Below are 13,683 nucleotides of genomic sequence, written 5' to 3'. Positions count from 1 at the left end.
TGCAAATTACAAAATGCTGTTTTTATCTTCATGTTTTCAAAATAACGTAAATTACTTACAGTGACAGCATCCGTAGTATGCATTGGTAGAATTCAGCACAATTATAATATTTAAGTTATGTCCCAGTAAATATTAAGGAACGCCAAAATGGTAAAATGCGTGGCCAGTATTGACAAAGGTCATCGGTTACCCCAAAGCCCCGGTAGCTTGAAGGACTCCTGTCTTTAGCTGCTTGAGTCACATCAGGGTTTAACCTCAAACCCAGTCCGTTCCTGGGCGCAGTGTCTTCTTCCACTTCTGATGGGAGAACGATCAAGAACCTCCTAACTAAATAACCCCCAGAAAGACAAATCCTGCCCCAAATCGTTCAGAGAAAACTAATGAACTAAGTCAGGGTCTCCTAGACTTACCATGAGCGATAAAATAATTTGGGCACTTCTAAAATAGAGCACGGAGCATTTTCGACATGCAGAGCATTATGCTAAAGGTATTACGTGAATTATTGGATAAGAGGATATTTAATCTTTATAAGAATTTGGCTGTCATCCCCATTTTAATGATGGAGAAACCGAGGCTTTGCAATGGAAGATAACTCAGCTAGATAACTTAGCCGTGTGCTTGGGCATCGCTCTCACGTGCAACAGTGGAAGGGCACGTGGCTGCAAGGTGAGCGCAGGTTGACATTTCAGGACCCGTGTCGCAGCAGGAGGGATGTCCGCACACTGTTGCAAGAGCAGTGTGGACGTCACACGGGGAGCCAGCCTCCCCTCCTCCCTCATTCCTGGATATTAAAATTCCATCACTTCTGGGCACTGAAAATCTGGCATGTGCTCTGCTGGCTTCTGAGCTCCAGCGTGGCCTCTTTCCAGGAGAACCACCCTAGACCAGCCAAACACATGTCAGAAGCTTCTAGACAATTCCTAAAGCCCATTGCCGCCTCGGAGTGTTTCGAAAACTGCTGGCTATTTTAGCAGCTCTCAAAGGCCACAGCAGTGAGTGAAAGCTTAGATGCCTGTTTGCAGAGTCTCGAACACAATATCATGTCCACTGGTGAAGAGGAAAATTATTCCAAGCACGGGGCTTTTGTGATGTGTCAACAGGCTTGGCAACGTCAGACATTTGTCACAGGTCCACTTGGATCCTGTGAAGAATCAGTCACTGTAAGGCTGGAGGTTCTTGGCTCCCCTCATCTTTGATGGGCCTCAAGTATTTCACGTGACTCATCACAATAAAGACACAGAGTTGGTATTTAATCATTGTCATTTGAACAGTTGATGTATAGAAATCGTAGGATCATCTGACCTTGAAATGTATTCTCGCTAACGGGCTCGTCAGTGCCTGGGAAGTGCACGTAGCCGTGCGCACCTGGCACTTTCTGGTTCTGGTCGTCATCCCAGTGGGGATGCGAGTCTGGAGGCCAGGACCTAACTGGCTGGGGAACAGCTACAGAGCCTCCCCCAGGCTGCTGGCACCGGACTTGGCTCTGTTTTCTATCCCGTGTGCTTTGACTGGTGAATCTGTCGAGAGACAGGTCTGGTGTTAGGGTAGGCGAGAGTTCCGCCTCTCCGTTTCAACTTGTAAAACCTCTTCGTGGGAAGAAGAGCTCACAAGAGCCTCAGAAAATGTGATCAGCGTAGACCTCTTTTTCGTTACGAATTTCATGCTTAAAGCACTGGAACTAGCAAACATACATGTCCTTGGGAACATTAAGGGGAATGTATTTCCATGAAATTCATTTTTCCTTGACCAAGATTTACATGTTCCTCTCTTTCCTTTCCCTAATCTATATAACTGGATCTACTTTCGCCTTCATAATTAGGAACTTGGCTAACGGACTCTATCTGGCAACCGAGCAGTTGGCTGATGCATCATTTACCAGATGTCTTTCTTGCTATAACTTTCTACAGACTCGTTCCCATAATCTGTGCCATTCTGTGCCAACCCTAGATTTCCATGTAGCTTTTGGAAGTTTGTCTTCCTTTCTCCATTTTTTAAAAAGTCTATTTATTTATTTTGAGAGAGAGAGAGAGAATGAATAAATGAGCAGGGGAAGGGTGGGGAGGGAGGGGGAGAGAGAGAGAAAGAGAGAGAGAATTCCAAGCAGGCTCCATGCTGTCAGCACAGAGTTCGACGTGGAGCTCGATCCCAGGAACCATGAGCTCATGACCTGAGCTGAGATCAAGAGTCGGATGCTTAACCGACTGAGCCACCCAGGCGCCCCTCTTTGACCAGTTCATTTAGTAAACGATTTTGGAGGGTAAAGAACAAGCATAATGTTCCCTCTCTGTAACTGCCAAATTAAAATGAGGGGAAATGTGAATGTTGCTTGTGCCTTATTCATTGGCTCCCTTCATGCTCCAGGAAAGCAGTTTCGTCTTCACGTCTGGAATTTTGCTTCCAGGAGCTGTGTGGACATTTTATGTGCATATAGCCTGTCTGCATGGATTCGGGAACCATCCTACTTTTGATCATTAGAGTACATATTCCCACATAGTAGGTAATGATTTTTGCTGAAAAGCATACCAGCACGTGCACATTAAATGCAGCATGCTCTTTTAAGTCACAGTAGGTACCACTGAGTGACTAGTATATACCAAGCACTCTTAAGTGGTTTACATACATTTTTTTTCATCGACTCTTTCAGCAATCCAATGAGAGAGACGTTGTTATTCCCTTTTTGCAAATGAGAAGGTGAGGGGCAGGGAGGTGACTTCACTGTGCTGAAATACAGGAAGTTAGAAGTCGAGAAGTTCAGCGTCAAGCCCAGTCTCTCCCACTCGGAAGCTCTTCCCCATATCATTCTTCACTGTGCCGTTAGACATGGACCATAACACTGGACCGCCTTTCCAGCTTCCAGGCTCTACCTGTTCTTACCGCCAAGCGACGTGATGCGGAACGCTGCCCGTCGCGGGTGAGTGCACACGGATGCCAGCTGCCCTGGGAGGCTTCGGCCGGCAGCTGGCGCCACGAAACACGAATGGAGCTGCTCTGCCCTGCTGCACAGAATTAACTACGAGTGATTTATTATTCAACTCGAAGCACACCATGGGCACGTACAGGGATGCAGACTTCTTTCCGTTTCGGATTGGGGCTGGACAGGCCGAGTGCGGGCATGGAGACAGCGGGGGTGTAGAGAGGAGAAGGTTTGTGACTGGGAGGTCCAGTGATGTCGTGACCTTCCTTCCAGCCGTCCTCTTCAAGAACATGTCAATCTGTCACAGTTTGAAAGAGAAGATGCTGGAAAAAAAGATACTGAGAAATTAGCTTTTTTAAAAAAAAAATGTTTATTTTTGAGAGAGAGCGAGCGAGCGGGGGACAGGCAAAGAGAGAGGGAGATACAGAATCCCAAGCAGGCTCTGAAGCTGTCAGTGATGTAGGGCTCGAACTCACGATTCATGAGATCGTGACCTGAGCTGAAACCAAGAGTCAGATGCTCAACTGACAGAGCCACCCAGGCACCCCGAAAGTAGCTTTTATGTGATGGGGATCAAAGGAAGGGCGGCCTGAGGTTCACTGAGCGGCTGGGAAGAGTGTGGGCAAGGCCAGCAGAACCCAGAAGGGCCTCAGGGAGCAGTGACCTGGTTGGAGCTCCCTGAACAAATGAAGGAGTTCTGAAGAGGAAAGATGCCAGCGGGCCAAATGAGATCATGTCTAGGAAATTTGGAGGGTCTCAGAGATAGGCACTATATGGCTGCCATCAGAATACAAATGGATGATGGAAGGTTTGGGTACTCTTGCAGACCTTGTTGTAAGCATCTGAAAACATGGGTCCAGCTAATAACAAAAATGTCCAGCTTCCCCCTTTCTGGTTTCCTGGAACCAAGGTCGACAGACTTTCTATGACGACGGATAGTAAATACCGTACGTAAGCTTTGCAGGCTCGGCGGTCCCCGTCTTACTACTCAGCTGTGCTCTTGTGGCACAAAGGCGGCCATTGGCAATCCGCAGAGAAGCCTTGCTTATCAGAAAACAGGCACCAGTCTGGGTTTGGCCCCCAGGCCATCCTTTGCTGACCCCTGGTCTACAGGGGTGACTGACAGGCATGGCTAGAGATCATTCCGGTTGGTAGGATTTATTCTCATCTGCTGAGCTGCTCTCGCCCAGACATGGCCACCAGCAGACGCGTGTTTCAGAAGCACATTGCAAAACAGAGATCTGGGACTTCGGGCGGGGAACAGAAGGCAGTGGGGAAAACGTGTTTGTGACTCTGACTCAGAATATGAGGAAATAAATGATGGACAGAGGGCAAAGTATTTTTCCCCCTAGCACCAAGGAAAACTTGGGATTGTTCCTTTTTTTTTTTTTTTTTTTTTGCTCCTCAACAACGATAATATAGATAATTTTAAATAAATCAGAGGCACCCATTTAAAACCCTTTTTGTGGAGGCACTTAAGATTTACCCAAATGAGGTCACATTTAAAGAGTTTTGAGGCTCTCTGAATAAAGGCACCACGTGGCTGTCCTACAAAGGAAACATGAACAGTATAGAGCTGTGAGTTCTCCCGCATGATCTGTTCAGGATGTGGGCCTCCTGGTCAGCATCTGACAGCATGGTCCTCGTATCACCAAAAAGCCTGGCCTCTCCTTGCTGGCGTCCTACTTGTGTACTCAAGTCTCTCCAGTCGGATCAGCCGGCTGTCCGTAAAGGGCTAGACGGGGCCCGAAAGGCAACTTTTGCTACAAGGAACAAGATAAATCCTGTAGATGCAAGCTAAATGAGATAACAAATGCTTATCAGGGATTTCCCGCCCGGGCTGGGGAACTGCGCCAGGGTGAGGTCCCGGAGTGCCACCCCTGCCCGAGAGCATGGGCTCCCCCCTCCCCTGCGGGACGCCTGACTCTGCCCCCGGGTCCCACCTTGGCTTCCACTGCAGACTCCAGATCCTCAGAGAATGAAACAGACATCGATCACGTGCTGTGGCAGAGGTGCGAGGCACAGGGGATACAAAGATAAGTACGACAGAACCTTTTCTCTCAGGAGGTCCGGAGGAGAAGAAAAGTCGCGTGAGCGTTGTGTGCACAGTGCTCCCTGTGACAGAGGTATACGGTGGTCCAGTCATGGCACAGAGCGGGTGCCGGTCAAGTCTTTTTAGGAGTGGAGAAGGGGGTAATGGACTTCTCGGAGCAGGGGTAGTCGAGTGAGCCTTAAGGTCTTCTAGAAGTTAGTCAAGTCGGTGGGGTGGGAAGGTCCAGAGGAGCCCAGCAGAGGGTGATGAGTGGCAAGAGCAAACGTGTGTGCTGGAGAAGCACATTCAAGTCCCTCTAATTAAGGACCTGGGAATTTTGCTGGGGAAAAGAAATGTGGAGCAATCCCACGTTAATCAAAGCAACGCGTCAAGTGCTTAGTGGAAAGAATTTTAGGGAAGGGCAAGGGCTTGAAGTAGTCAACAAAAGATAAATGACAGAGGTGACCTAGGAAGTGTAGTCCTTGGAAGATGGGACGCAGTTTTCTTGACAGGAAGGGAGGGAGTGAGTTCCTGGTTGAGGAAAAACATGAAGAAAGTCATGAGACAAGAGCGAACGTGCCATTTGGAGGCAGGTGGGGATTTGAGCCCGAGACCGTTGCGTGAAGCTGGCTCCTTTGAAGGACGGCAGTGGGCAGGGGGCAGAAGGAAGCTCCTGCCTTCTCTGCTCTGGACCCTCTAACTCTCCAGAATCAGTCTCCTTCTGCAAATAAGAATAAGTGTTACCAAAACTCAGAAGAAAAGCGAAGATCCTCCCCAACCCCCGACAGCGAAGTTCACCTATTCCTTCCTGCGACCAGAATCTCGCTTTGCAGTCTCACGCTGTCTTCAAGGGTGTGGGAAGATGAAAGAGACACAGGGACGTCATCACTGCCCCTGCCTGTGGGGGGGGTGACTCCACTTCCTCCGAATATCTTCTTGTACGTACCGTCTACACGTGCTGCTGTGTTGTGGTTACTTGCTAGCCGTTCCACTATTCCATATTTAGCATGGCTTTTTCGCAGCCTCTCCAACCTTTCGGTTCTTAAATGCTCGTCAAGGCACATCCCTGGAGGTTTATAGCAGGTGGCACAGGGTGGACCTATGCCCCGGCGACGGGCATGAGAACCGACACGTCAGGAGAGAGCTGACTGGGTCAAAGGGCACTCAGTGAGTCAGACACCACGAGATTCTGTAGAACGAAACAGGGCTCCAGAATCCAGATACGCAGTTAGGGAGTGCAAACTTAAGAAGTGAGACCAGGCCCTGGGGACGAAGAACTCACTCAGGGCAGTCGGTAGGTGTGTCAGAACATGGATGGAAGGACACCAGTTACAAAGGAGACGTGTAAATGGAGGTGGACATCTCATGGTCAGTAGCTCTTACTTCCTGTTAGAGCAGGAGCCTACAGATAGAAGTGGTTCAGCTCCATCCTTGGCCAGAGTGAGGGATCGACAACGAGAACAAATCCCGACGAGTATCCACCACGCAAAGAGGAGCGAACACATAATCTGTTTTGAGTCTTGAGTTAGTTGTTTACACATCGAGCGTGAAAAATGGATGTGATTAATGTCCACAGAATCAAAGATGTTAATGCTGTTGGCAGGGAGCCTTTTTAGAAGAATGTACAATGACATTATTAGGCAAATGTTTCCTAGATTTGTCAAAAAGAGTCAAAATATTAGGTGATGAATCTTAACATTAGCCAGAGCATTAACATGAGAGACCATTTGCTTCTCAAGTTAGATTAATGTTATTCAAACACGAAAGACTTGGGAAGTGTAGTTATGTTTACATCACAAAGATGTTCTAATATCTAAACCTATTCAGATTTTTTTTTTTTTTTTTTTTTTTTTGGTTAAGGCTGAATTTAGACAGAATTTGGTGTTTAGCAATCATTTTCTCTTAGATCCAGGCCTGAAGTAATAATGATATTTAGGCCAAAAAGGGGCCTTTCTCTACCTATGAAATAACCACAATCTTATAGTTTTATACAGCTTGGGTAAACACAGAAGTAATTAGGTAATCTAACGGAGTCTAGTGCAATACTGCATTGAAAGAGCATTTGAAGTGAGAAGTCAAGCAGTAAAGGAGATTATATAGCATAACACAATACATTTTTAAATATAGGAACCTTATGCTTTTGCTTAATTCAAATATTCTCTTCGTTCTAGCATGAGCATTACATCGTAGAGACCAAAGAAATAATGTTTTCCACATTTGCTTCTAGGTGAAATTTCAAGTTCATATTTAGCATTTACTGAACTTTAAAAATTTTTTTTTATTTAAATCCAAGCTAGTTAGGGGCGCCTGGGTGGCTCAGTCGGTTAAGCGTCGACTTCAGCTCAGGTCATGATCTCACGGTTCGTGAGTTCGAGCCCCACCTCAGGCTCTGTGCTGTCAGCTCGGAGCCTGGAGCCTGCTTCCGATTCTGGGTCTCCCTCTCTCTCTGCCCTTCCCCCGCTTGCACTCTGTCTCTCTCTCTTTCAAAAATAAATAAAACATTAAAAAAAATTTTTTTTTTAAATCCAAGCTAGTTAACATATAGTATAGTAATGGTTTCAGGAGTAGAATTTAATGATTCATCACTTACATATAACATCCAGTGCTCATGCCAACAAGTGCCCTCCTTAATGCCCATCACCCATTTAGCCATCCCCCAACCCAGCGCCCCCTCCAGCAACCCTTCATTTGTTCTCTGTATTTAAGAGTCTCTTATGGTTTGTCTCCCTCTCTGTTTTTATCTTATTTTTCCTTCCCTTCCCCTATGTTCATCTGTGTCGTTTCTTAAATTCCACATATGAGTGAAATCATATGATACTTATCTTTCTCTGACTAACTAATTTCGCTTAGCATAATACCTCTAGTTCCGTCCACGTTGTTGCAAATGGCAGGTATTCATTCTTTTTGGTTGCCGAGTAAAATTCCATTGTGTATAAACCCCATCTTCTTTATCCATTCATTAGATGATGGACATTTGGGCTCTTTCCATAATTTGGCTATTGTTGATGGCACTGCTGTAAACACGGGGGTGCCTGTGCCCCTTCGAATCAGCATTTTTGTATCCTTTGGGTAAATACCTACTAGTACAATTGCTGGATCCTAGAGTAGCTCTATTTTTAATTTTTTGCGGAACTTCCATACTCTTCTCCAGGGCCGCTGCGCCAGTTTGCGTTCCCACCAACAGCACCAAAGGGTTCCCCTTTCTCTGCATCCTCACCAACATCTGTTGTTTCAAGCACTAGAAGGCGTGATGACTTCTATTCCAAGTTTTCCATTTATATAAAGCAGACCTCTTAGTTTCTGCTCTTTCCATAAAGAACATTTCAGCCAATAGAAAAATAGTTTTAGTTTCTTTCAACAAGATTCCTCAAATCTGAGAGACACTTTTTTTCGACCCTCTGGTTCTTGTATTACAGTTTATAACTTTAAAATGTAAATTATCTAATGAGGTTCGTTTCAGGAAATCCTGTGGCAGAGAGGCGGCAAGAGGCATCGTGTTATCACGGATTTCCTTTATGAGCTTACAGAACCTCTTGAGGCGCCTTAACCGTAGTCAGTGGGGTAATGTTGTTTTTTAATCTTTTGGTTTCTTCTCTGAAACCAGTCTGTGGCTAGATTTTTGGTTTTAAATGTAACAGTGATATAAGCATGAATTATGTTATGAAGAAACAGTCTCTCTCACCCCATTTATTGCCTTGCTCCTGAAGTTGGGACTTTAAAAAAATCTGATAATTTGGTGGGTCAGTCACAATAAGATTTCAAAACTTTCCTTTAAATTATTGGAAGACTTGCAGTGTGTAAAAATATAAGGTTCTGTTGCCTCTTGTGGATTAAGTTCTCGTCATCTTGAAATACCACGGTCTTGAAATAGTCCCGCTGAAGCATAGCTGATCCCCATGGACTGCAGCATCTGTTGGCACGTTGGGGCTGCTGCGGTCTTGAACCGTGACCGTGACTCCAGGGAGACTTGGGACAGCGTCCTGCGTGGAAGCCTGTGGCGTGAGCACAGAGATTCTGGGAGAGTGGACGTATCCATTCCCTCCGTTTCGGGCCCGGACACGCGCTTTAATGCTGCGGTGGGGATCTGGTGTTGCAGACGTTGCTGGAGTCACAGACTTTATTGCGTAGAATGGTAGAACGACTGTGGGGACGGACTGCCAGGGGACGCCGTGGGCAATGCGGCCGTCCCCCTGCTGGCGTCAAGAAGGACTGCAGGCTAACAGGAGCACAGTATAAATTGGCTTTGCTCTTTCTCCCCCGTTACCTGTATGGACCCCCCTGGGGAAGGGAGAAGGCGGACGGACACACGGCCTCAGTTTATAGTGGACGTCGTCCACTTCCGGGGACTCTCTTTCAGAAACAGGGCTGTTTCCCTGGTGTGTGTCTGTTCTTGATTTTTGCTCGGGGCCCAACTCAGACGTGAGGCGGGCTTATGCTTCTTTGCGGGATTATTTTAAGCTGTTCATCGGAGGCGATTTTTCTCTTGGGTTCATTGAAAAGGACCACGTGGAAAAATGAAAGAACGCTGACGTCTTGGTAAACTTCTCAGTATGAGGAAGTGAGGGCACTGCTGAGGAGAACAGTGTGACCATTCTGCTGGAAACATACAAGGGCTAATATCTAACACCCTTGAACTTGGATTTCGCCCATGATGTCATGGCTCCCCTCGTATTACGCCCAACAACCCAGACTTTGTGGTACAAAAGCCATTTGTGTCCGCTAGTTCCTGTCGAGTGTGGTCTGGCACAGACCCAGAAATATTTGAGAGAAGCGGCATCGTCGGGAACCCTGATGGCAGTGGTAGCCGGGAGGGGGCAGGCAGCTGTGTTTGTCACGGCCTCGCTGACATTTCACTCTGAGGGTCTCACCATACGATGCTTCCCTGCTTGTGAAATGCTGAACGGTCATTCTTGGCGCGGTAGTTAGTTAGCCCGGCGGACGCTCACCCCCTCGAGGGTTCTGCCGAGCGCCTGCAGCTGCTAGGGTTCCGTTTCGTAGGGAAGGGGGAGAGGACGTTCCCATCGCTGGCCCTGGTTTAATGCAGGGCCCGACGTGCACAGGGCAGAGCTGCCTCCTGGGCACTCCCCTCCCGAGGGGCGGCGTGCTCGACTCCAGGGACCCAGTCCTGCCCGTTCGACAGACGCCATCAGAGGGTACCGTAATCGCTTCCTTCCTGAAGATCCACTAGAACAGGGGGACCGTAGCCAACCACACTGAATGAATGGAGAATCTGAAGCAGAGAGTTTTATTTGTAGTTATTTATATCCACCTTGTTCCCGAAGGTACTTAACTTTAAGGACAGGGACTAAAAGACTTAATGGTAACCCTACGGCAGAGCTGGAATTAACTTCTAAGGCATTGTTTCCAAGGGAAATATGTCTTCCTTCTTTTAACCCAAGGAGAGTGTGTAAGAAGAGGAATTCATCCCCATAAAACAGGCTCAAGCGGAGAGCAGTCCCCATCCATCGTGGTTCCAGATAGCTAGGATTATACAAAGCCATCGTTAATGACCTTGCCGGCCAAGGTACTTCTTCACTGCCTGGACAGTAAGAGAGACATCCTTTTATTTTATTAGTTGTATCTGTGCACCTTTCATCTCTCTTCAGTCCGAAAGCCCTCTGGAATGTTCTGGTGACGTTTGCAGAGCGGCGTCTGCAGGGACTGTGCGGGTGCCTGTCGTCCGTGGGCTGGGGCCTCTAGGAACTGATTCGCGGCCCCAGAGCTGGCCCGCTGTCTCTGCTGCCGGCTGGCCTCTTTAAGAACTCTGCTTTCTTCCGCAGCCAGATCCCCCGCTGTTCCTTATGTTTCTTTCCCTCCGCAAGGGGTATGGTTTTCCTGCCTCTTCCCAACCGCCCCCTCCCCCCAAGACTTCCTGATTCCTCCCCAGCAGGCTCACCACCTGGTGGCTGGATACAGTGACCTGAACCCGTCTTCGCAGAGAAGCCCTGTCCTTGTCCCAGAAAGTAAACGTGGACGATGGTGGCTTCCTGGAAGTGTTCTCGGGACCCCAAAGGCTCAGTGTAACTGTCCAATGTTGGACAGTTAGCCTCCCTCGCTAACCAGACCCGGCCACCGATTGTGTTAACCTCCACAGAAACTCTGTGCACACGTCGTATGTGCTTATTTTAAACATCTCCGGGGAAGACATTTGCATGGTGTCCCGTGGTCACCTGTTCAGTGAGGGCATCGTCACTCCCAGCGCTGTGTTTGGAGTGACTGGTCTCGAGCAGACAGGCTTCTCTCTAGGGCACAAGGGCACTGAGTGGAGCTTTGGGGACAGGGAAGAAGGCCAAGGAACACGGCAGGCTGGGATATCAGTGTCTTCTCCCGTCGGTCACACTAGTTGGCAAGGGTGCCGGGGCGCCGGTGGGAACCGTCGTCATCTGCCCACCTGCACTGGAAGCGTCTACAGGTCGTCTTCCTTGTCACTTTCCAGTCTCTTAAGGGTTTTAGGCCAGCCCCTCACGTGACACAGCTTTGCCTTCGGGGGAGTTCAGGCCTTCAAGCAAGCTTGGACTGCGCATTCTGTGCCGTTCTGGGCCTCCCCTGATCTTCCTGGAATGTGCTTAGTTCTCTGGACTGTACTCTTGGAAGGTCTGACAAGGTTTGTGTTCACATTCGGCTCGTAAACAGAGCGTGCAGAAATGTCAGCTGAAGTCCACTCTCGCTCACTCTTCTTTCTGGACGCTCCCCTTCCTCCTGCCTTTCAAGCCCTCCAAGAATGCAGAGCTCCCGGGGTCATCGGCCACACGGGGAGGGGGGCCGCGGCCGCAAAGAGTTAACGGAAGGAGCTGGCTGCAGAGGATGGTGGCGGCTTCCATCCGGGCCTCCCGGGACGAGGGGCGGGAGGCCGTCCGGCCGGTCCCCGGGCAACTGGAAAGGCGTCCGGCCGTGCGAGCCCACCGGCCCGCCTCCCCTGGGTGCATGTGAGGATAAGCGAGCTGCAGCTGTGGCCTTACAAGGTCACAAGAAACCTGTAGCCGCCGAGTCAAGCGGAGGAGGGGGAAGAGGCTGGAGCGACTATTCCTAAAGCAGAGTATCCATCAGGGGCCGGGGGAGGGGAATTGGCACAGAGGAGCCGGGCGGGCCCCTGCCAAGGTCTCCAGCGCACTATTTAAGGATCCCTAAGGATGCTGGCTGCTGAACAAGCCGTGGTGTTCCCAGGAGCTGCCCCTTGTCCACACCCGCGCCCTGTGGCGCCCGGCCGGCTCCGTGCTCTGGGGAGCGTGCGAGTTTGTCCAGGTGCCTGCCTTCCAGCCGGGTGGCCGGCGGGGCTGTCTCGGGGACAACAGTGCCCGCTGTCCCGTCACAGCGCAGCTGTGGGCCTCCAGACGTCCCGGAGGTCTAGACTGCCGGGCCATCCGATGCGCACGCTGGGGGTGGCGTTGGCTCTACGTGGAAGGAAGGGTGAGGAGTCTGAGCTCTGCCAGCTTCCTGCCTCACACCGTCCGTGTCAACACTTAGGGCCCTCCACCCACATCTGGTTATTGTAACTATCTGATTTATTTTTACTCGAACACTGTCAGCTCTGTGTGTCCTACACCCCATCCTTCTCGGTGTTCTCTTTCTGTGGGTCCCAGAGATGAAGGGGGGTGTCTGTCCGACTTCGTTTGTATCGGCAACAGTATTTTGTATTCCACACCTCTCCCTCTCTCTGCCACTTACTCATTCAGCTCACTTGTCCTCGCTGCTTTCCAGAATGCCCTTCCTAGTCTTCCAGCCCACCCACTTCCTTTGCCCTCATCTTGCCCCTCCTCCATGAAGCCCTCTCACCTCGCTGCGGCCCTATGTTTGCATTCTCTTTTAAGTTCTTAGGGTATTAACTATATATACCTTTAGTCTTACGGTTCATAAAATGTTTCTGCATGCATGTCTCTGCTGAACTTCCACCTATGCCCCCCCCCCCCCCCCCGTGTTGGGAACTCTCCCGCCCATGGGGTGATATGGAGATGAATGGGACCTCCCTACCAAGAGCTTACAAGACAGTAAGGGACACAGATACGAAGCAAACAATCACGACTGGGTAATTACGCACCCCACGAGTATTTTGAGTGCAGTGCTAGCCTAGAAGAGAGAGGATCGGTTCTCTTTGGAAGAAGGAGGAAATGTTTCAGATGGAGGATAGAGCACATTAGCTGGGCTTTGAAGAATGACTAGGAGCCTGTCAGGTAACAAATGGGCGTAAGACAGAGGAAAAGAACCTTCCGGGTCAAGAGAACGGCCGCTGTGAAAATACGGAGGCCTGACATACCGTGACTCGCAGCAGTGTGTGACATTTCACATGTTAAACACACATCTGTGTCTCGTAGAACATTGTGACACGTTGATGCCAGTTTTTCCCAGTTAGGTGACCAAGCTGCTTGACATTTATCCAAGTCCCTCCACATCTTAGGCACTTAATTTTAACCCCGGGATTGTTCCTGGCGTGCGGTTTCCGAGCCAGGAGACGCGAGGACCCGGGCGATCAGATGTGACTGGTTTTGCTTCTGTGTTTGTTCAGACCAAGGATGCCCTGTTCACGATTCTCCACGACCTCCGACCCCAGGATCATTTCAATATCATCGGCTTTTCCAACCGCATCAAAGTGTGGAAAGACCATCTGGTGTCAGTTACCCCCGACAACGTCCGCGACGGCAAAGTGTATATCCACCACATGTCGCCCAGCGGAGGTAAATGCGAGTCCTTGTTTCCACGCTGGCTTCGACGTGATAATAAGTGAGTAGCTAATTTTCTGCCA

General features: G+C 49.2%; 1 protein-coding gene across 1 annotated transcript in view; it reads left to right on the top strand.

Moving 5' to 3' along the window:
* The window catches only part of ITIH5 (inter-alpha-trypsin inhibitor heavy chain 5), an 81,837-nt gene that overhangs the window by 50,609 nt on the left and 17,545 nt on the right, over positions 1–13,683 (top strand). Inside the window, exon 8 of the mRNA XM_060659348.2 lies at positions 13,447–13,615. Coding sequence (XP_060515331.1) covers positions 13,447–13,615 — 169 coding nt within the window. The remainder of the gene's footprint in view (positions 1–13,446; positions 13,616–13,683) is intronic.

The sequence above is a fragment of the Panthera onca genome, chromosome B4 (genome assembly GCF_046562875.1).
Source record: "Panthera onca isolate mPanOnc1 chromosome B4, mPanOnc1 haplotype 2, whole genome shotgun sequence".
NCBI lineage: Eukaryota > Metazoa > Chordata > Mammalia > Carnivora > Felidae > Panthera > Panthera onca.
The sequence above is the reverse complement of the archived record's forward strand: the minus strand, read 5'-3'. Positions and strand labels throughout refer to the sequence as shown.